Source organism: Amblyraja radiata, chromosome 17 (assembly GCF_010909765.2).
Source record: "Amblyraja radiata isolate CabotCenter1 chromosome 17, sAmbRad1.1.pri, whole genome shotgun sequence".
In the NCBI taxonomy this organism is placed as follows: domain Eukaryota; kingdom Metazoa; phylum Chordata; class Chondrichthyes; order Rajiformes; family Rajidae; genus Amblyraja; species Amblyraja radiata.
In genome coordinates this window covers 32,736,214-32,758,452 of record NC_045972.1, presented here as the reverse complement: position 1 = coordinate 32,758,452, position 22,239 = coordinate 32,736,214, and the positions used below count along the sequence as shown (strand labels likewise).

General features: G+C 39.9%; 1 protein-coding gene across 1 annotated transcript in view; it reads left to right on the top strand.

Moving 5' to 3' along the window:
• The window catches only part of LOC116982686 (E3 ubiquitin-protein ligase TRIM71-like), a 46,338-nt gene extending 25,161 nt beyond the window's left edge, over window positions 1–21,177 (top strand). Inside the window, exons 2-4 of the mRNA XM_033036044.1 lie at window positions 335–502; window positions 12,558–12,692; window positions 14,188–21,177. Of these exons, the coding sequence (XP_032891935.1) occupies window positions 335–502; window positions 12,558–12,692; window positions 14,188–15,639 (1,755 nt within the window). The 3' untranslated portion in view covers window positions 15,640–21,177. The remainder of the gene's footprint in view (window positions 1–334; window positions 503–12,557; window positions 12,693–14,187) is intronic.
• The last annotated feature ends 1,062 nt before the right edge of the window (window positions 21,178–22,239 follow it).

Below are 22,239 nucleotides of genomic sequence, written 5' to 3'. Positions count from 1 at the left end.
GAATAAGGAGTAAGCCATTTAGAACGGAGACGAGGAAACACTTTTTCTCAGTGGTGAGTCTGTGGAATTCACGGTGGAGGCACGTTCTCTGGATGCTTTCGTTTGAGTCTCACTGGGGCTCAAATGACAATAAAATTGTATTGTATTGAGCTAGATAGGGCTCTTAAAAATAGCGGAGTCAGGGGATATGGGGAGAAGGCAGGAACGGGGTACTGATTGGGGATCAGCCATGATCACATTGAATGGCGGTGCGAAGGGCCGAATGACCTACACCTGCACCTATTGTCTTGTCTAATTTGAAATGATGATCAACACTAGCTTTCTTCTATTTCAGGTGATGCGTCTGTATTGTGATACCTGTGCTGTGCCGATTTGTCGAGAATGCACAATGAGCCGTCATGTAGGACACAGCTTTGTCTACCTCCAAGATGCTGTACAGGACTCCAAAGAAATAACCTTACAGTTATTAGCAGATGCACAGCAAGGCCGGCAGGCCATTCAGGTTTGCAAAAATGAACTTAAAACTTTCCTAAATCTGTTGGCTGAATTTGTTCTAATGTCCTCTTTTCTCAACTCTTTCTTTCTTCCCCCTCCCCCATTCCTTGCTCCCTGCCCACCTCTCCATAATACCTCAACACCCTCCCACTCGTACTAGGACAAATTTTGTGCAAGGTGGTGATTCAACCTTTGAGTTTTTTGTAATGAAAGCATCCACATAACAAAATTATGTATAAAACTGCTGATTCATTTGGGGCCTTTAAAAGTAGCATTATGGGTACCTTTTTTTATTTTAGTATCTACCATATAAATCTTATGTTTTTAATTTTAACCTTTGTTCCCTGAAGATGATGCCCAAAATTAGTACGTTGCTTGGGTGCAATAAATTGCTGCTTTGTACATGGCAGAATAAGATGTCATGTCTGATGGGTGCAAAGTATCAACAATATCTGTGCTAAACTTGTAATTAAAGCCTGTGGAGCACAATTTCACCACAACCACTGGGTATTAGGTGCCTGTATTGTGTGGGTGAAAATATAGTTGGCTTCTACTTGATTTTGCATCTGTCAAAAGTTATTTTCATTACCCTACTTAGCTGTGCTTATTTCAGACTCTTGATCTGATTGTCAGGTTGTATAGTGGCCTTCAGGGTCTTTTGACTTTAAATATTTTTCCTGTCCTCTTGCAAAGACATTAAAAAAAATTGATTGTTAAGCTCGAGCAAGATTCTGAAAGTTCATAAAGATGAGTTGGCTGACATTGGTATGTCTGTGCCACCGTCTTCAGTATTAGTTATATTGTATACTGACTATTCATTATTAAACTGCTACTTTGTGGTTCTTTGGGCCTATCAAAAGCTGTGGTACTTTCCCCTCTTACAAGTTGTCATTTTAAATTTTTTTGCTATTCTGTTAATACAGCACCCTTATTCTTGAGCAGTTGCTTTAGGCGACCTGGTGACTTGATCCTTTTCAGGATGATTCTAGAAAGCCACTGAGGAATCTACAGTTGCTGTTGAACCAAATATTGCTCTTTTTTAAAGTACAATACTACTAATTTTCTTTAATTCTACTTTTCTTTCTTTGGACGTCTCATTAATCACTTGTTAGTGTTGCATTCTTGGTGGTGCTGAAGGAGATTGTAGATTGTACAGAAACAGCAAAGTAAAGCAGCTAATGCTTGCCTCAAGTGAGGGAAACTAATAACTCCAAAATAATAGTTCTAAGTACTTCAAGCCTGGACAGAAACTCCTGCAGACTGCTGGTGGCTACAATGGATTTGTAATAGTTTTGTAGTTGGGTTCACTACATTGAGGAATCTTTAGATGTTTATTTCTGGATTAGTAAGAAGTCTCAAGAGTAGAAAATATACAGGAATTATGTGTTGCAGCCATTAATTTTTTTTTTTTTAGATATCATCTTAATTTTTCTAAAGAACGAAAAGCATCCCTAACTCGTAATAATAAAAGCTTTAAAGTTGATATATATTAAATTTTAACAATGCCACCTTTTAATACATTTGTCCTATATATGAAGACATCCAACTACTACAAATATGTAAAGTGAAAGGTTGCATGCAGTAATCTTCACACATTTGGTTGTGATTAGAGGAGGAGGCAGCATCACAAATTGTCTGAGATGTTAGTTAGCATGAGTGAAAAAGACAATGTTGATATATAGCCATTTTTAGCTAGAAGTGCTCGGGCAAAGATTTGTTTTGGCCTTGTTCTAATCTCCTAGAATCATCAGCCAATTTAACTTTCTCCACAGTTTAGGTTAGAGAGAGCCTGGAAATGTGCCCTTCGACCCACCGAGCCCACATTGACATTGATATTTTGTTCACACTAGTTCTATGTTACCCCACTTTCGCACCCTCTCCCTACACACTAGGGACAATTTAGAGGACAATTAGCTTACAAACCATCACATCTTTGGAAAGCCAGAGCACCCAGAGGAAACCTTCATGGTCACAGGGAAAACATAGACAGCCTGGGTGGTGCTGTGAGGCAGCAGCTCTACAAGCTGCACCACTGCGCCAGCTATTAAGAAACTGTTTCAGACACAATAGAGGTCACAAGCCCTGACAATATTCTGACAATTTAAAAAATCTGCACATTTAAATCCAAAATATAAACCAAAAAGGCAGCATCTATGGCGGCGAGTGAGTCTACATACGGTTAAAGACCCTTCACCTGAGAGATTAAATGAGCATTATTGATGTAGCGACACATTCACCAGCTGCACACCATGGACAAAATGGCAAGTCAGAAGTATGTATTTATGCATACTAGCCTACTCCAGACACATTGACACTTTTGCACCACCTGCAAATCCCAAGACTTATTGAAATGAGTACAGTTCCAGCAATAGTATATCTCAACATCACTGGGCCAAAACCACCATAGTCATCCCTCTATCTTTGGTTAATGACACACTCCAATAATATACCCTGGTGCTTTTACCAGCACACCCCCAAGTCACATGTGATCCTAACTGGTATTTTATGACCAAGGAGTTGTCCATTTGGCCCATTAGCCCACACCAATTCCAGCAGAGCAATCCCATCAGTGCTATTCGCCTCATTTCCCTGCATGCCAGCAACCTTTCTCCCACAGGCTCACCAACTCCCCTTTGATTATTTTGCCACTTAACTACACCCAAGTAAAATGTGTACAATAGGCAATTAACATATTATCTTTGGGGTTTGAATGGAACTGTATGCAATCAGTGGGTGAATTTGCAAACTCCACACAGTACCATACTCCTTGGCACTGAGGCATTAGAATTAATAGAATGGCCTTTTTTAATCCATTAATTATATGCCAGTACCAGCTCCTTTGGAGACAAAAGGCTGCAGGTGATGCTACTAGTACAACCCTACCAGACTGCAGATGCTGGAGGTTTGAGCAATAAACATACTACTACAGGAGCTTGACAGGCCAGGCTGTGTCTGGAAAATGGACAGAATATGCTTCATGTCAAGGCACTTACGGAAGAAGGGCCCTTGCTGGCCCAAAACATTATGTCCATTTCCGTAGGTACACAAAAAAGCTGGAGAAACTCAGCAGGTGCAGCAGCATCTATGGAGCGAAGGAAATAGGCAAAGTTTCGGGCCGAAACCCTTCTTCTGACTGATGTCCATTTCCCTCCTCAGTGGAGTGTTGAGTTCCTCCAGCGGTTTGTTTCTGACCTATTCCTCTGCTCTTTCCCCAGACTTCAAATTTACCTTCTCAAGTGACTCAACTATAGAGCTTTTTTTATCCCCCTTGAATTCGATTGGTGCTTTCAGCTGAAAATTATCTTGCATTTGCTGATACCTTCTAGATCTAGTCATCTAGGACTACTGCAACTCACTTCTCCTTGGCATCAGCTCCACCTACATCAACCGACTCCAACTGGTCCAGAACGCAGCCGCCCGACTCATCACCCACACCAAATCCTGGCACCACATCACTCCAGTCCTCAAACAACTTCACTGGCTTCCCATCTCCCACCGGATCCTGATCCTCACCTACAAAGCCCTCCACCATCTGCCCCCCCCCCCCGACCTCCTCTCCCCCTACCAACCCTCACGGTCCCTCAGATCCACATCAGCCGGTCTCCTCTCCATCCACAAGTCCAACCTCCGCAGTTTTGGGGACAGAGCCTTCTCCAGGGCAGCTCCCAGGCTCTGGAACTCCCTCCCCCAACTGATCCGCAATTCCGTGTCCCTCACCATCTTCCAGTCCCGCCTCAAGACCCATCTCTTCACCTCTGCCTATCCTTAGCCCCACGTCCCCCTCCCTTTTCATCTGTGCATTAATTGCCTCATATTGTGTTTTGTATTGAATTCTGTCTTTACTTTGTGTACTAGTCATGTCTCTACTATTTATTTCATTCCCCTTACATGTTTTTCCTCTACCTGCAAAATTTTTGTAAGGTGTCCTTGAGACTCTTGAAAGGCGCCCATAAATAAAATTTATTATTATTATTATTATTATTCTCATCAAACTACCCCTGATATTTTATGTGGCAAAGTTGGGAGTCTCATTACTGGTGATAGACACACAATGGTGGAGTAACTCGGTGGGTCAGGCAGCATCTCTGGAGAAAATGGACAGGTAACCATTTGGGTCTGAACCCTACCCGAGAAACTTCCCGTCCAAAACTATCTGTTTTCTCCAGAGGTGCTGTCTAACCTGCTGAGTTATTCCGGCATTTTCTGACTATCCATGGTATAAATCATCACCTGCCGTTACTTATTAATACACTTTGTTTCTTTACAGGTGCTGGTTATAGTGAACGTAAGTGTAGCAATGTTACAAAATTTTGAGATTTTAAAAATCAAGTCTGCAATTTATCCCATCAGATAAAGCATAAAAATAAGTTTAATTTGACACATAATTCACTTTCATATCTCAAGTATTTAAAAAGTTATGGCCATTTTCATACTGGGAAATTAGCATCTTGTTCCCTATTGATTTTCTATGGACATAACAAAAAAGCTGTGATTGTGAACAGTCAAAAGCCCATAACTTTCTTAAAAATTAAGAGAACTGAATGAAATTTTCAGTTATCATAGATTGAAGCATTGTGAAACAAATATAAAATAATCTTACTTGGATGACCTGAAATTAAAGCATATAATTAGTTAGTTACCTAACTGTAGCTAATTTCAGACTTCAATTACTAGATCTAAACATCTATCCATTTCTTAATAAATGATTAACATTTCTAAATAGCCTAAATGTCCAAATAATATTCACAAATAATTCACAATAAAACATGATTTTTAAATCTCATTTACATTAATTTATAGACCAAATGGAAGGAATTTAGTGTTCAATTGCTTTAAATAAATGCCCATTTAAATCAGCTTTCCAGTGGGATCCTGTGAACGCGCTGGTTTAGAACGTTCACATTGCGGTAGATTTGTGCCCCAAATGCCGAGAAAAATACTGCGGGATATAATGGGCCCAAAATGAGCTACTCGCAATCTTAAACTTTGTATAAAGGGATCTTTAGAAGCCCTTTTTAATGTAAAAATATACAGCCTACCTTCAGTTATTTGCTTTATGAGACCCTGCGGTTGCTGGTGGTCGCGGGTTTAGAGATTGATTTTTAAACTACTATAACTATTATACGAGGCCTTTAAAACTAATAATAGCTTTTGCGACGGGGTCTTTCAGCGATTTTTCGTTAATAATTAACTAGGCTGAACATCTTCGATTTGAACAGCCTAGAGAAAATCGCGTTTTAAACCCGCCCCCTCTAAACGGCGCCAAAATCGCGCACACCCACAGCGACAGATTTTTAGCGACGCTTCAGGTAGGCTTTGCAACATACCTAGTAAGTGCAGTCCAGATGTATGGACACTAATATCTATTGGATCATTAGTTTGTCTAAGGCAAAAGAACTGAGTGCTTGCACATCAATCTAGTTCAGCTCTTCAAAGCAGAACTGATATTTCTGACGCAGAATAATCTAGCTTCTGTTGTCACTTATCAAGCACATACTAATAATCATTGAATGTTTCCCCTTTCCAAGGCTGTTAGTATATTGATTTCAAAAATCTTAAGTTTGAAAACTGGATATATTCAATATGTTGAAGGTAGTACTGGCTTGTCAAGGTAGAATTTCATTGTTCCTGGCACTACAGAGATATAGAATCATATCCAGCATGGAAACGGGCACTTCGGCCCAAGATATCCCTTCTAGATCCACCTGCTGCATTTGGCACATATCCTTCTGAACCAAATGTTATAGTACCTGTCTCAACTGCCTCCTCTCGTAGCTTGTTCAATATACCCACGGTTACTGTTACATTTTTCCACTCATCTTAAACCTATGATATTGGCAATCGTTAAAGCCCTTGAATTTGGAGGTTAAATTAAATAACATGTCAAGCATACTGCAGATTGGCTCCCCAGACTTGTTTCTACACAAATTAGTTCCTTGATGGGAAACAGCCAAGTGTAAAAGATTTGTGTATTTGGGATGTTGATGTCTATCTGTAAAAATAAAAGCAAACTTAAGTGGACAGCAATGGAAAAAGTATGAAGATTCTCAGCTCAGTAAAAAGTTTCCATGTGAAATCTAAACTTTAACTTGGTGGCTGTAATGACTTTGTCCCTGGTTGAATAGTTTAAACTCTTCAGTGTTAGTAAACCAAGAGTGTCGGCAGTCAGTGTATTGTCTCATTCTCTTTTGCTGTATAATAATTTTGGGGTTGTTAAACAGTTAATGGTAAATACATCAAATTTGATTTTTATTTGCCTACAGAATGTGTACATTGCTGACAAATTTAGTGTTTATTGCCCTTTCCTAATTGCCCCTGAAGGTGGCAGTCAACTGCTACAGTCCTCGAGTGAACTTATTTCTACCTAGTAATTAAATAGGAAGTTCCAAGGTAAAGACCCAGAAGTGAAGAACTAACGACAATATTTCTGTCCGGGTTCTGCGTGATTTTGAGGAACACCTGCATGTGTTGTGTCTCCATTTTCCTGCTGCCTATGGCTATCTTCGTTTTTGGGGGTTGTGAGCTTGTAGAAATATGGTTTTTGCTTCTATACAGCACCACTTGGATTATCTAAAAGAATACGTTGGAATGCACTTCCATGTGACTTAATATACAATTTACCGCCATATGGCAATTGTAGCAATGATGGGTTTTATTTACTTAAGAAATTGTGCATTTCACTGCTCTTGATGCATAAAGTAAAAGATCACTTGTTTTTGTCCGATTTAAACTGAGATGTAAGACATAAACTTGCCACTTGTGATGTCTAGCAAGGGCTTAGAATTGACTGATTTTCAGCCAGCCTTTGAATATTTTGGCTGCTAGCTTCAAAGCTGAAGCTCTTCCTATAGACTAAACTTGTTTCCATTGCTATTTTCCCCCAATCTGCTGCTGCCACATCAAAAATCACACTGCAAACCTGATTTTCAACTGAGAGGCTTCAACGAAGCATGGTTTATTAACTTGTCAGGAGTAGTCGAAAGAGCATTTATGAAACCAAATTTCACCAATGTCGTGTGTAGGTGGTTTGAATTTTTTTGATTTGATTTTGCTCTATTTTCTGAATGCTCTTTATCTGATTTGGGTATTGGAGATTTTCAGATTTGTGGGAGGGCAGGGGGGAAGAGAATAGTTTGGCAGTTAACCTATGGGTGTTATGGGAGGACAGTTGGATTTTATTTTCCACTGGGACTAAATTAGGAAAACTGTAGCAATAATTTCTGCAGATAGCATGGGTTAGCGTCTGGTTTATGTTGAACATATACAGTGAGTTCTTTCTTGCGCTGTGAAAGGCTGTATTCATTCACCGGATATGGATGTTGCTGGGAAGTACGGCATTTATTGCCTCAAACTGAGTCATTTACTAGGTTATTTCAGAGAGCAGCCATACTGTCGAGTTTGATATTTCATGTTGGCCAGCATGGCAGATTTATGTCGCTGAAAATCAGATGGGTTCTTTCAACCATGTTAGTGTTTCATTTCACTGTGACTGATTTAAAAAATAAAAATAAATTAAAATCCAGATATTTAAATTTCCTGGCTGTTGTGCTGGCATTTGAACATGTCTATTGAGCGATTGTTTTTGGTCTCTAAATACTTGTCCAAGATATCTATGCTACCACACCTCTAAGTTGTATATATGGTGGAAAAACTAATTTCACAATGCGATGGTTGGAAATTGCTTCACACTATTCCTTTTAGCATTGAGCCAAAATTGTAGGTTATTCAAATGATGTTTGTCCAGCTGAAAATGACAGCTTTGGCATTTTTTAAAATATGTTGTGAATTATTGCATTTGTTATTTTTCGTCTTGGTGAGGTTTTTTTTTGCTGCCACTCTTAAGGGGCATGCCATGATGCAAGTTTATTTTTCGGCAACAGCGTGAAGCTATTGAATGATATCATGTTGCAATGGTAGGTTTGGTGGCAAGGGAATTGGTGGAAGAAGATGGTGAGCTTTTGCTGCATAATTCAGGGAGTTCAAGTAAGTAAATAATAGTGAACAATAGAGAGGTATTCATTGTGTAGGTGGGCAGCAAAGATTGGCCAACCATTTCTAAGCGATAGCATCAAAAACTCTGCAATGATTGAAGGGTGCTTTGGGAAAGCTCCGTTTTAAGAGCTGCCTCCTGCTCTTGTGTGGTGGAGGAGTTCCTCCAGCACACAATTCCTCCTTGAGCATGGTGTTTGGATGATCGCAATGCAGCAACGGCCACCAAACAGATGTGGGAGATCAACAGCAATTTGGAACAGCGAGGCTAGAAAGTTGAATCACGGAGTATTTGGCTCAATGGACACAGCTCTCCATGCATATGTGTTTTGGTAATTTAAGGTTCAATCTCAAGAGGTCAGGACATACAGTTTGAGTATTCTTTATAAAAACATTTATTGGGAGAGACTGGGAGTGTAAATCAAGAGGAAATGCCCAGTAGGTCAGCTCATACAGAAGAATGGTTTCAGATCTGAAAAGATTACCATATTTCCCGGCGTCGAAGACGCTGTTTTTATTTTACCCTAAAATAAGGCCCGAAAATTCACCGAAAAGTTAGGTTGTTAGCCAAGAAAGATAGACTTGGAGTGTAGTGGAGTTGGCCAAGCAATGCCACTCTCGTGTCCTTTCCCCCTCTTTCATAGAAACATAGAAAATAGGTGCAGGAGGAGGCCATTCAGTCCCTCGAGCCAGCACCACCATTCATTGTGATCATGGCTGATTCTCCCTCTTTCTCCCCCTTCCCCTCCCTCTCTCTCTCTCTCTCACTCTCACCCCCACCCCCCCCCCCCCTCTCTCTCTCCCCTCCCCCCCCCCCCCCCCCCCCTCTCTCTCTCACTGATGCTCAAGGTTCTGAGGAGGCGTTTCAGAGTAGACACCCACTCTACTTGTGCTGATGTTGGGGTCATTTGGGAAGGGAAGGTTTTGAAGGAGAGTCCATTGATACCAGGTACAATTGATATTTTTGTAGCTTTGCTCAAACAACCAAGTTCAAGAATTTGGAACTTGAATCTCATTTACCATCTCTGTTCACCTCCAAATACCAGCAGCCCTGTGTTCTGCCAAAGCCAGTTAAGACTAACCAAATGTGCCTCTGAACATGGGCTTCAACTGGATCCATGAGATGGCCTTGAGAGAAGCGTCCAAGAATTTGATGTGAATGATTAGTCTACTTAATGTAAATTAATTTATCTGTTAAAAAATTTTTTTTTTTAAATTGCTATGAATACACAAAACGATCCTTGTTCTCTCAGCCCTGCTTTCATTCTCCCCACAAATACTTTTACTATTACTCACAGTTTACAGTCTGGCTATGTTGTTCACACAATTGCCTACTCCTTTAGTCAGTAAGGATGACTTGTCTGTAAATATCCTGTGCTGCATTTCTAGGCTTGTGCTCATCACTCAGAATCCACAAAGGCTGCTTGTGATTCAGGGAAATAATTTTCATGTTTTATTCTGAAAGTTGTCTGCTGTTGGAAATGAAAGCTCCTTCAATTTAAACTTAAGGCATATTAAATTTGTCGGGGTTGTTTTGAAGGGAATGATGCCTTTTCAAAAATAATAATAATTTATTACTCATTGAAAGTAATGAAGATTTCAATATGGAATGTTACATTTTTTGTTGTTAATCCATTGAGTTTTACGTAATTCCCATCAAAATTATCCCTGAACATTTAAGACGGTGTTTGAAAATGCACAACAATCAAATTTGAATGAATTGATATTTTATGAAAATCTTGGCATTAAATTATTTGCTTACCATTGTAGATTTTGTTTCCTCTGTTTCCTTGGGTTTCAAACGTCCTTATGAAAAGCAGATTTCATGAAAGTCAGGCCTGTGTAAAAATAATTTAAGCATCTAACCTTTTGAGTAGAACTGAAAATGCAGAGGACAAGTACTTCCACCAGAAATTGAGCAAGTTCAAGCTTGCAATGAGTCGATGAATAACTGTTCAGAGTTGCAAACATGCTTGACTTTTTAAAATTCATATCAGGAGTTCAACATTTACAATTCAATGATAGAGTATGGATGCACATTTGAATAATATTTTTAGAAACTCTTCAGGAAGCATTTCAGTACAGTGAATGCATAGGGTATCGGTATAGTATTGGGTTCTAATCCAAGAAAAGATGCACAATACTACATCTGTTGACAACAACCAAGCGAATGGGGAAGGCAAAAATCAAAGGGTGTGTACAGAGGCCCAGGTCTTGGCGCATGGTGATGAGGCCAGAGCTGAGTGAAGAACCAACAAATGCATCTGCTGTTGACCTGTTGTAGCAATTGAGCAAATCAAAGTGGATCCAGGTTATTTCTGACGCAGAAATTGATTTGTGTCATAACCGACTCTTGAATTATTTGGTTATGGTGGATATATGTGCAACCGAATGATGGTCATTAAGGCAGGTTGCTATGCTCATCTTGTATACTGGTACAACAGATGTACTTTGGAGCAGTTGGGAACCTTGGACTTCAGAAAGGAGTGGATGAGCATGTCCTTGAATACTACAGCTAGTGTATTTGCATAGGTCGTTTGCAGTCGTCCAGGTGCACTGTCTGTGCTGGGTGCTTTGTGTAGATTTATCCTCTTGAAGTATGCTCTGACATATGCATGAAGCATTGGGTTTATCGCAACACTTCTGCTACTCTCTCTGAGGCTCCAACTTGGTCCAGAATTGTCTTTCTGTGCTTGCAGTGTCTTTCGGGAGGTCATACAGTGACTTCTCATATGACTGCCAATCCTAAACATCACAGATCTAGTCTTTAGCAGAATATAAATCTCCTTCATCCAGGGGTTTCAGGTTGGTGTAAACCTGTAATAATTTTGCAGATTCACAGTTGTCCGTACATTTCCTGAAATCAGTGGCAATTGCAGATCCAATGATTGAATATAACCCCATTTGCTGACTCAAAGCTACCCCGTAGTGGTTTCTCTTCCTCCATTAACCAGCTTTTCACAGTCCCCTTCAGTGATGTGCTATTTCAGTATCTGCTTGTACGCAGGAGGAAGCAGCACAGATCAGATTTTCCAAAGTGCAGGTGACTTATGAAGCGGTGGGCATTCCTGATGATGTTATAGCAGTAGTCGAGCATGTTGGGTCCTCTAGTGTTGAAGGTGATGTTCTGATCATAGTTGGGCAGAGACTTTTTCAAGCTTGCCTGCTTCAAGTCCCCTGCGATGATGTAGGTATTGGGTATGTCAATAGACGCAGGAGCAGGCCATTTGGCCCTTCGAGCCAGATGGCTGATCACCCACAATCAGTACCCCGTTCCTGCCTTCTCCCCATATCCCCTGACTCTGCTATTTTTAAGAACCCAATCTAGCTCTCTCTTGAAAGCATCGAGAGAACCTGCCTCCACTGCCCTCTGAGGCAGAGAATTCCACATACTCGCCACTCTCTGTGAGAAAAAGTGTTTCCTCGTCTCTGTTCTAAATGGCTTACTCCTTATTCTTAAACTGTGGCCCCTGGTTCTGGACTCCCCCACCATCGGGAACATGTTTCCTGCCTCTAGTCTGCCCAAGCCCTTAACAATCTTATGTTTCAATGAGATTCCCTCTCATCCTTGTAAACTCCAGAGTGTACAAGCCCAGCTGCTCCATTCTCTCAGCATATGACAGTCCCGCCATCCCGGGAATTAACCTTGTAAACCTAAGCTGCACTCCCTCAATAGCAAGAATGTTCTTCCTCAAATTAGGAAGCTTTATGTTTGACGGCAGCCAATTTCTCAAATATGAGCTTCCTGAGGAAGGATGTAGACTGCATTCAAATGATAGAGATTTATCTTGGAACAGAAGCTTTCAGAACTGCTGACGATGGTATCCAATTTTAGGATCAAATCCAAAGCATCAGACAAGTTGGGTGAAGAGTTGCAATCTGGAGTAATTTTCAGATTTGCATTTTGGCCTCGTAAGCATCGAAGCTCTGATATTTACTACATTACATGATATATCAGAGGATGGAATTGTTTGTGTAAATGTAGGTAGAGAATTTTATGCTTTTGTTAATTATCTGCATCTCTCTCCACCCTTCCCCGCCATCATCACTGCCACTACCTCCTCGCCTTGCAGCTCAGTATAGAGAAAGTTCGGGCCATGGTGGAACAAGTGGAGATGAAAGCTCAAGTTATTCGATCAGAAGTGAAAGCGGTAACTTCGCGGCACAAGAAGGCTCTAGAAGAACGTGAATGTGAACTGTTAAGAAAAGTGAGTTAACTCTTGTGGCATTGCTTGCTTGTGCACAAAGTAACTTTGGCAAACCATCTTCATTTTTTTTCTTTTTTTTCTTGGGCTAGTTTCTTCAACCCACCCTTTGTTTGATTCCATTTCAAATCACAATTGTCTTAATTTAGATTAAATGCCAACTCTAACTTTAACTTGGCCATGTGTTCTATATTACACTAAGTGTTTGCATTGTACCAATCAGTACTACCAGGGGCACCGAGGTGATGGCTGCCCTGCCGGCAGTCTGTTCGTTTTTTCATTATTTTTGTTATTTTTTTTAGTGTGTTAAAAGTTTGTTATAATGTTCTTCGGTTTGTTTTATGTGGGGGAGGGGATCGGGGGAAATTTTTTTTTCAAGTTCTTACCTTGCCGGAGATGTGATTAATTTTCGGATCACATTCTCGGGAGCGCTCTGCGGCCTTCCATCGATGGAGTTGGAAGCTGACTTTGAGCCCTATCGCGGGGCGCGGACTTATCATCGGAGCTGATCCCTTGCTTGGGATCGCGACCACCGCGGACTTCATGAGGGAGAATAGATAGAGTAAATGCAAAATCTTATTTTTCCCAGGGTATGGGATTCAAGAACTAGAGGGTAGATTTATGGTGAGGGCAGAAAGATTGAATAGGAACACAAGAGACAACTTTTTCATGGGGTGCTGGGTATATGGAATGAGCTACTCAAGGAAAGTTGAGATGGGTACAATCACAACATTTAAGACGTGGACAGTTACATGCATTTGAAAAGCTTGCGGGAATCTTGGTTGGCATGGGCGAGATGGACGAGGGGCCTGTTTCTGTACTGTTTGGTTCTATGGTGACTTAAATAGAGGGAGAAAATTGAGATATTGCATTACTGCATATTAAGATGTAGGGAGAGGAGGGAGGTGAGGTCTGCGGTAAGGTGGAGGCCAGGAAAGATGAAATAATAAAATGCAATTTAGCCAAAGGTGTTTCAAATAAGATCAGTATCCAAAAGTTAGTGTTTGTTTTTAATCTTTGCATGGAATGTGAACTGTGTTTTGGCTGACGTTTATTATTCATCTCGTACTCTGATTCTACTTGAACCATGTGTATGAAGGAACTGCAGATGCTGGTTTAAACCAAAGATAGACACAAAATGTTGGAGTAACTCAGGCTTAAGAAGGGTCTTGACCCGAAAGGTCGCCCATTCCTTCTAAGTTAAACTTGCTCCATTATTTTTGGGATTCCTGGAATCTTGTCTATTAACATAACTATTAGTCCTTTATCCCTAATTTGAGTAATCCCAATTGAAAATGCAGCGGGTGTGGATGCCTGGTGAAGGCGGGATTTTCTCTAGCTCCGTAGACTCTTCCATACTGAAAACCTCTGAGCAAAACATCAGTGACCAAATGATAAACTTATTTTGGGGGTGTGAGAATAAAATTAGTTTGGTTAAAACAAATATTTAGAATATTATTTAATATTGACAATTCATTTAAATCTTTCATGTCAACAGGTTGAAAAGATCCGGCAGATGAAGGCCAAGACACTGCACCTCCAAGTGGAAGCACTGCGTGAAAATCTCACCAGGCTGGAGAGCACAATAGACTGCGTGCAGAAAGCGCTATTGGATGGGAGAGATGTGGATGTACTCTTGGCAAAAGAGCAAATGTTTGTCCAAATCCAAGACCTGAAGAAACTTAGAAATCTCCTTCAACCTCAAGATGATGACATGCTTTCCTTTATTCCACCTGACGGTGTACTATACAAGGCCATAAAGTCACTCGGCATAATCAGTAGCAGTGCATATGCACCAATATCCACAGCTGCCGGTGAGGGATTGAAACGAGCATTGCGTGGGAAGATGAGCAGCTTCACTGTGATCACCAAGGATCATACTGGTGAAGGGAGATCGTCAGGTGGTGACTTGGTAGTTGTTGTGATTATGGGGCCTGATGGGTGCCTCTTTCGGGCTGATGTTCTTGATCATCATGATGGCACCTATACAGTTAATTACTCCCCACATCTGGAAGGAGAGCATGTAGTCTCAGTTACTATTCGTGGGCAGCATATTGAGAATAGCCCCTTTCGTGTAATTGTCAAAGCGGGTCGCAACTACACGGGAATTGGGCTTCCGATTTGCTCTTTTGGTGGAGAAGGGGATGAAGATGGGCAGCTTTGTCGGCCATGGGGCGTCTGTGTCAACAAAGAGGGTTATATTGTCATTGCTGATCGCAGCAATAACCGTGTCCAGGTGTTCACACCGAGTGGAACCTACCACCATAAGTTTGGAACGGCGGGTTCTAGACCTGGACAATTTGATCGTCCTGCTGGAGTTGCCTGTGATCAGAATTGTCGGATCATAGTGGCCGATAAGGACAACCACCGCATTCAGGTTTTCACCTTTGATGGGCAATTCATCCTTAAATTTGGGGAGAAAGGCAGCAAGAATGGTCAATTCAACTATCCTTGGGATGTTGCAGTCAATACTGATGGAAAGATTCTGGTGTCTGATACTCGCAATCACAGAGTTCAGCTTTTTGGCCCAGATGGGAACTTTGTAAGTAAATATGGCTTTGAGGGGGCATTGTGGAAGCACTTTGATTCTCCCCGTGGTGTGGCCTTTAACCATGAAGGACACCTTGTGGTAACAGATTTCAACAATCATCGGCTGCTGGTGATCCACCCTGACTTCCAGTCAGCACGCTTCCTTGGTTCTGAAGGCACAAGTAATGGACAGTTCCTTCGCCCTCAGGGTGTGGCTATTGACCAAGAAGGCCGCATAATTGTAGCCGATTCCAGGAATCATCGCATTCAGATCTTTGAACCAAATGGCAACTTCCTGTGCAAGTTTGGGACCCAAGGCAGTGGCTTTGGGCAGATGGATCGTCCATCTGGAATAGCCCTAATGCCAGATGGACTGATAGTGGTCGTCGACTTTGGCAACAATCGTATCCTCTTATTTTAATAATGCTGTGTTCTTGTTTTTCTATATTGTGGATTTGTTGCTCAGGGACAATGTCTTAATTGTTTTCCCTATAGAAGACAGTTTGTTTTTTTTCCTGTGCTGCAGTCATCTACCTCATGTTGGTAAAAGTGTGAGCTTGAGCTGTGAGACTACTTCAAAACTACATAAATTTATAGCAGACCTACCTCACTGCCTGCAGATGTTGGGCTGACTAATGTTTGGATATTTCCATGGAACTGTGCAAATGTGTCCAGGCATTTGGTGCCTTTATGATCTGAATCCAAAGACTTGTTTCTTAGTATTAAAGTTGTCCTGTAGCTTTATTTAATGAAAATCTCTCAGGTAGGAAGACTATTGGCCACTTGTATAGCCTAAAAGTGGCCAATTGTGGGTGACTGATAAAGGCTTTGGCTGTCTACCTGCATACATTTTGTTTTCAGGGATTATTCAATATTGAACATCTTGTATGTTTAGCCCTACACTTTCTGAATGTAACCCTACACTCCACCTGAATGTAAACTAAATACCTCTTTTTGTTGTTGTTAGGGTGTAATGTTATTTGGCCTGATGCACATAGAAGCTCTTGAGGGTTCTTAGTGTTTATTTGGGGTGTTGTATATAAAAAAAATGGAGTTGTCATTTGATACCCTGAAGATCAAACTATATTTATGGCACCTGGGATAATCAAAATATATTTACCTCTACTGCTATCTCAGGTACCTTTATGAAATCTATTTCCTACTCTATTAGTAGGCTGTATTTGGTCTTGGAGGCAGTATTACTTTGCATTGGAAGTGAGAATTGGCTGGTTTAAAAAAAAAAAAAAGAAGCTTTTTCTTGGCTCTTGTTTGGTCCTAATTGAGATTGGGTGAAAAATGATTTCTGGGAGGGAAAGCCCACTGGTGTTGCTTGGTGCAAGACTGCTTTAATACATGTGCTGTTACCAATGCTGTGGGCAAAGGTTAAGCATGCACCTAATTTGACTCTCTAAACTGTTCTCAATACCAGGCTTTCTCAATGGGAAAATCTTCAATCATCCAATCCATCATTGAGCAATTGTGTTTGGACGTAATTGTGCTTTTTGCAATATTTCTGGTTTATTTTGAGAAGAGCTGATCAGTTGTTTACTGGTGGGATTTAGAGAACGTGGTTTGTATTATTCTGTCCCTTAGTAGAAAATAGTTTGATTCTTTTCAGCATGAGCATAATGATTTTGTCATATGCTGAAGCAATTGAAAAATGAAGACCCACAAGGACTGGCTGAATTACTGATTGTAACTATGCTGTATGAATACTGTGGCAGATTTTTGGTTGTAGCTAATAGTTGAGAATATATATATTTATCATATATATATATATATCTGCTTTAGTATAGGAGCAAGGATAGTTCAATAGATTTAATTCCATCTCTGAATCTCATATTTTCTCTGTAGTCCAAAAGCAGCCTGTTAGTTTAGAGATGAGACCATGTCTCTTTAAAACTCTTTTAAATTAAGTTTATGCAAATTTCCAGTACAGCCTTCAATTCAGATTTTAGTTTTAAAAAAATCAGTATTTATACAGTCTGTGGAACTGCAGCATATAAACAGGCATTTCACAAAATATTTGTTTAAAAAAGGTTAACAACCAAAATTGTATAATTTTAACACAGCCAGTTTCATCTGACATGCTAGGATGCTCCATTAGATCTTCTGCCTTACTGGTTTGGTATTCACTGTTACAGGCACAGATTTTGAAAAAATCTTTAAAGCCATCTTCCTGCTGTTATTTGTACCTCTGCTGTTTGCAAAAAATGTATATTCCATTCCTGCCGTCATGAATGGGGAGGAAAGGGTCCAGTAGTTTAAAATCCACGAAGGCTAGGGATTCTAAATATTCACTTTTTTGTATAATTGTTTTTGTTTAAAAATGAGGTGTGCTCATTTGTGACAATGTTTGCTTTTGGTACTTTGCTGAAGTTCAGCTCCTAAGGCTGCTTATCAAAACATGGGGTTGGCCCAGAAGGAATTTGTATTGCTGAGCACAGTCAATAGCAACAATGAACTATTGGGAGAACTTCGGGGGAAAAGTTGTTTTGAGTTCTAAACCATAGGGTCTAAAAATACAGAGCAATTTTATCCCTACTCAAAGCTATGTTGACTATTTGTTGGAAAAATTGGTGATGGTGGGGGGAATGGTGATTAACAAAATAGTGGCCAATTTATCATGATGGGGCAGTGACTTTAGGTTCTGTTTGTTCCCAAGTATGGAGAATGATTACTTTTGGCTGATCTTCAGTAAGATTGGAAAGTGCTTCATAATTCATGTGATCCAAAAGCTATTTATAAATGTGGGTGTTCTACATAATTGTGATCTCCCTAATGGATCAGTTTAGCCTTAAAGATGAAACTGGCTAATGTGCTGCTTCAGATGGACTGTAACAGTTGGTTTGATATATTGTGGTTAGCTGTTGTAGTGTAGAATGGCTTTTATTTTACACAATAGGAATTTGTTCATGAGCAGTGGTTAATGATTCACGCAAAACTGTTAAGGAGCCCCATTAATTTGAAATCTTTAAAGCTCTCCAACTCTTTGAAATATGAAATAAGTATTGTCTTTAGAATTCAAACCCTACTAAATCTAGTTATTGTATTTTGAATACTGTACTCTGGCTTTGAGATTTATGCAGTTGCAACTTTGGGTGGACTGCCTTAAAATCTCTTGAAGGCATTTATTTTCCTTAGCACAAATTTAAAGATACAAGCACACACTTGACACCCCCATCTGGGGTGCTTTTAAAAGGTAATCCTGCTGCCGTTAAGCACCAAAATAACTTGTATAATTCATCAGTTTGTTAATGTACCATATTATTGACTTATGTTGGGGTAGCAGTGATCCACAATCTTCAAAACAAATTTTACCTTCTGAAAACAAAATAGGTTGTTCCCATTCAAATTATTTCTTTTGATACTGTGAGTTAATTCATGTGAAGCAGAATTCAAAGTGAAGTCTGCAGTAATGGAGTAACACATTTTATCCAGTACTGTACTTTGCTTGGGGGAATCTTTGCTAATGTAAAGTGTGATCTATCTGATCATGTTGTTCCCTATGAAGTCATAAGAATATATTTGATGGAATGGCTTTTCAGTTCTAATTTGCTTTTGAATTAGTCTCTTGAACATAGTTTTAGTGGGACCATATATAATATGAAAGATTGGGGGACCTTTTCCAGATGCAAAACTGCTAGTTAAAGGTTGGATTCAGGGGTGATGAAGTTCCCTTTTTTCCCCTAAATAACTCTTTATTCTTATTTGACTTAAATGTCTTGTTGTCCAGTTGGTAACTTAATATGATCTTGATCTGGATATGTATACACTTTGAATTGTATGATTTAAGGTTTGGGAGTATTCAAAATGACATCACTTTCCAATTTTGTACAAACCTCCTTAGTCTATATTAGCTTGAGAATTCACAAAACACTTCGCACAGCCTTACAAGCAAATGCAGAGAAAATTCACTAAAAATGCTTAATGGATTATGTTCACAATTCTTCAACTTAATCAGGCACAGTATCTTACCTCATAGTCTAAACAAAACATCAACTTGCAGAACCCTAAGAAGCCAATAATTTAGAGGCTAGGGTCTAAATGATACATAATTCTCAGGGAAGTGACCCTATCCTCTGAAGGTTTTGGGGATGCAAGATGTGGTTCTCGTGCCTTGTCAGGTAATGGCTTTTGTCTACCTCGGTAGTTCTTTCTGCGGCAGCTTCAAACTACCTCATATTGGAACCCAGTTGGCTCACCTGCCATTGGGTGAACAGCTTGCACCGGGGGCTATTGTGCATTTTTTTTATACTGGGATTTTAATGGAACCCATGAATCAGCTGCTTAAACAAAGTGTAGAACAAAGTAGTAATTGAATACTGGTTGGTGTAAAAGATTTTACTAGTCTAGCTAGGTTACCTCCTTTTGCCACAGTTTAGAAATTCTCATTCTGTTTGCTGTGTCTTCACTTGGTTTGACAGTAGCTGAAGTTCAACTTCAGGAAATATTTTCCAAAAAAATGGGTGTTTACAATTTCAGCATTGCTCCTTCTTCCCACTAATAATTTAAATTTAATTTCTTGGTAAATCATTTACTGTGTGAAAGGTCATTTTGCTATTTTTCTATAAACTCAATGACATCAAAGAGAAACAGCAGGAAAATTTGATGTTGGATAACCAATTTTCTAATTGGCTCTGCTTAATGCTCCATGTGCCAGTTCATTACTATATAAGGACACTTTGACGCAGCCTTTTTCAATGGGTGAGATTTTTGTCAAAGTATGGAGTTTCTCATTTGATATTATTGAGTGGATAACATAGTAGCCACCAGTTTTCCTTTCTCTATTGAATGTGGTTTGTTTATACCTAAAGTGTAGGTTAATTGCTGGTTGAGAGGTGGCAGTGCCATGCTTGGCAGAGCGGATGCTCAGATAAGGTAGATTTGGGAACCAGTTGGGTTACAGGCTGTAGAGGTTGTTCATAATCCACAAATATGCCTGCAGAATAGAAATTTGGTGAGTGGAGCACTTGGAGTAGGTCCAAGTCTTTGCAGGATTTGTCCTTTTAGTAGCCAATGCAGTTGTCTCAAAACTGATCTGGAATTTAAGAACCCATTTCACACACCTGATAGTTGGATAATGTTAAAATGTAGACAAGAGTTGACTTTTTCATTGACAAGATGTGACCCCAGTTGTTAATGGGAGCACCTGATATGCTGTTTGTTTAGACACATTTTGTTTTTGTGGACTGATTTTATGAAGTGCTTAAGTTTTTTTTTATATTCTGAAACTGGGTTTCAAACCACTAGTTAAGCAGACTTTTCAAAATTTATTCTTGAGAATTTAAGTGTCTGGTCCAAGATCCAGAAATCCTGGTTGAGAAGACGTAATATATAGCTTAACAAGTTTTCGCTGTTTTCTAAAAACAGTGAAACTAAGTTCCAGGCTCATTATTTTCGAGGCAGAGCTGCATAAAAAAGCAAAAGTTCTATTGATTTGTGTAAGATGTGATTTTGCTTATTGCCTCTGTTCTAATTTTAACTGTAGTCTGTTCCAGATTAAGGGGATAGCATTAAAATGTCTGGTGCAAGTGGTCAAAGGCCCTTTTCTCAAACTTAGACAAGTGCCTCAAAATAACAGAGCCTGTTTCTGTATTTAAAGATGTCCAAGCAGTATTGTTTAAGTTACTGTTGTGCAACAACCCAGCATTTAATGTTCATTGGTGGTTACCACTGCTTATAGGAGAGGGGAAAATGGGGTCCTCGACTACCAAAAAAAAGTTCATTTTAAAGGAAAATTCCTCTTGGGCTTGTCTTTTACAGTAAGGTGACGGGTAATTTTTTTCCTCCCTATTATATAATTTACCTCTGAATTGTAAGACCCAGCCTCTGCACCAAAGAATGAGGTTTACTGACCTGGAACACTTCTTATTCCTGTGTGTTTGAAAGCCTAAATTGATGTTTGTGCAATTTTATCTGGATGAAAGTTCAATAAAATTTGTTTACAGTTAACACATTCTTGTATGGTTTCAGAAGTTATTCTATTAATACGTTATACATCTGTACCTTCGGGATTTTGTTTTTAAAAGGTGGTCACAATGAACTGCGACCGAATTTCTTCCTAATCTGTTTAATTGACAACAACCTGGTTAATTTGAAGGGTGTTACAGTGGAAGGATCTAACAGCTGCCAAGTAGTACAGATTTTCCGTATTTTGTGCGGAAATGTGATCAGAATACGGATGTACGGATTTGCTTTGTAAAATGCCGATCTTAAAAAAAATCAGCCGACTTCCTGTTTCATCTTGCTGCTTAAATGCAAGGATATAAAAAGTCATACTGTACCTCTAAAAATGATGGCCGATTAAATCTATTGGTATATTAAGTTTCCAGATCTGGATGATTATTTTTGTAAGCTTTGATCTGCCTGTCCCGCTCCAGGTTTAAACAGCGCTGTCAGTTTAACGCATGGAAATTTAACGAACAGCGTTATGGGTTCTAAAAATAGCCAGCTGGAGCGCTATGGGCTTTACACATAGTGCTATGGCCGCAGCGCTATGGGTCACAGACTGTTGGGGAAGGGAGGAGGGGGAGGGAGGTTTCCAAAATGAAATACAGAGGCTGCACTGCAAGATGCAAACCACTGGTTAGCTGCAAAAATAGGATGGCCAGGTTAGTTTGCCAAGAAGTACTTAAAAGAGCAACCACAGTTCTGGAAAAAGATCTTGTGGACAGATGAGACGAAGATTAACTTATATCAGAGTGATGGCAAGAGCAAAGTATGGAGGAGAAAGAATTACCCAAGATCCAAAGCATACCACCTCATCTGTGAAACACGGTGGTGGGGGTGTTATGGCCTGGGCATGTATGGCTGCTGAAGGTACTGGCTCACTTATCATAATTGATGATACAACTGCTGGTGGTAGTAGCATAATGAATTCTGAAATATATGGACACATCCTATCTGCTCAAGTTCAAACAAATGCCTTTCATATGCTGAAGAGAAAACTGAAGGGCCCAAAATAACCGTAAGCTAAAGATGGCTGCATTACCGGCCTGGCAAAGCATCACCAGAGAAG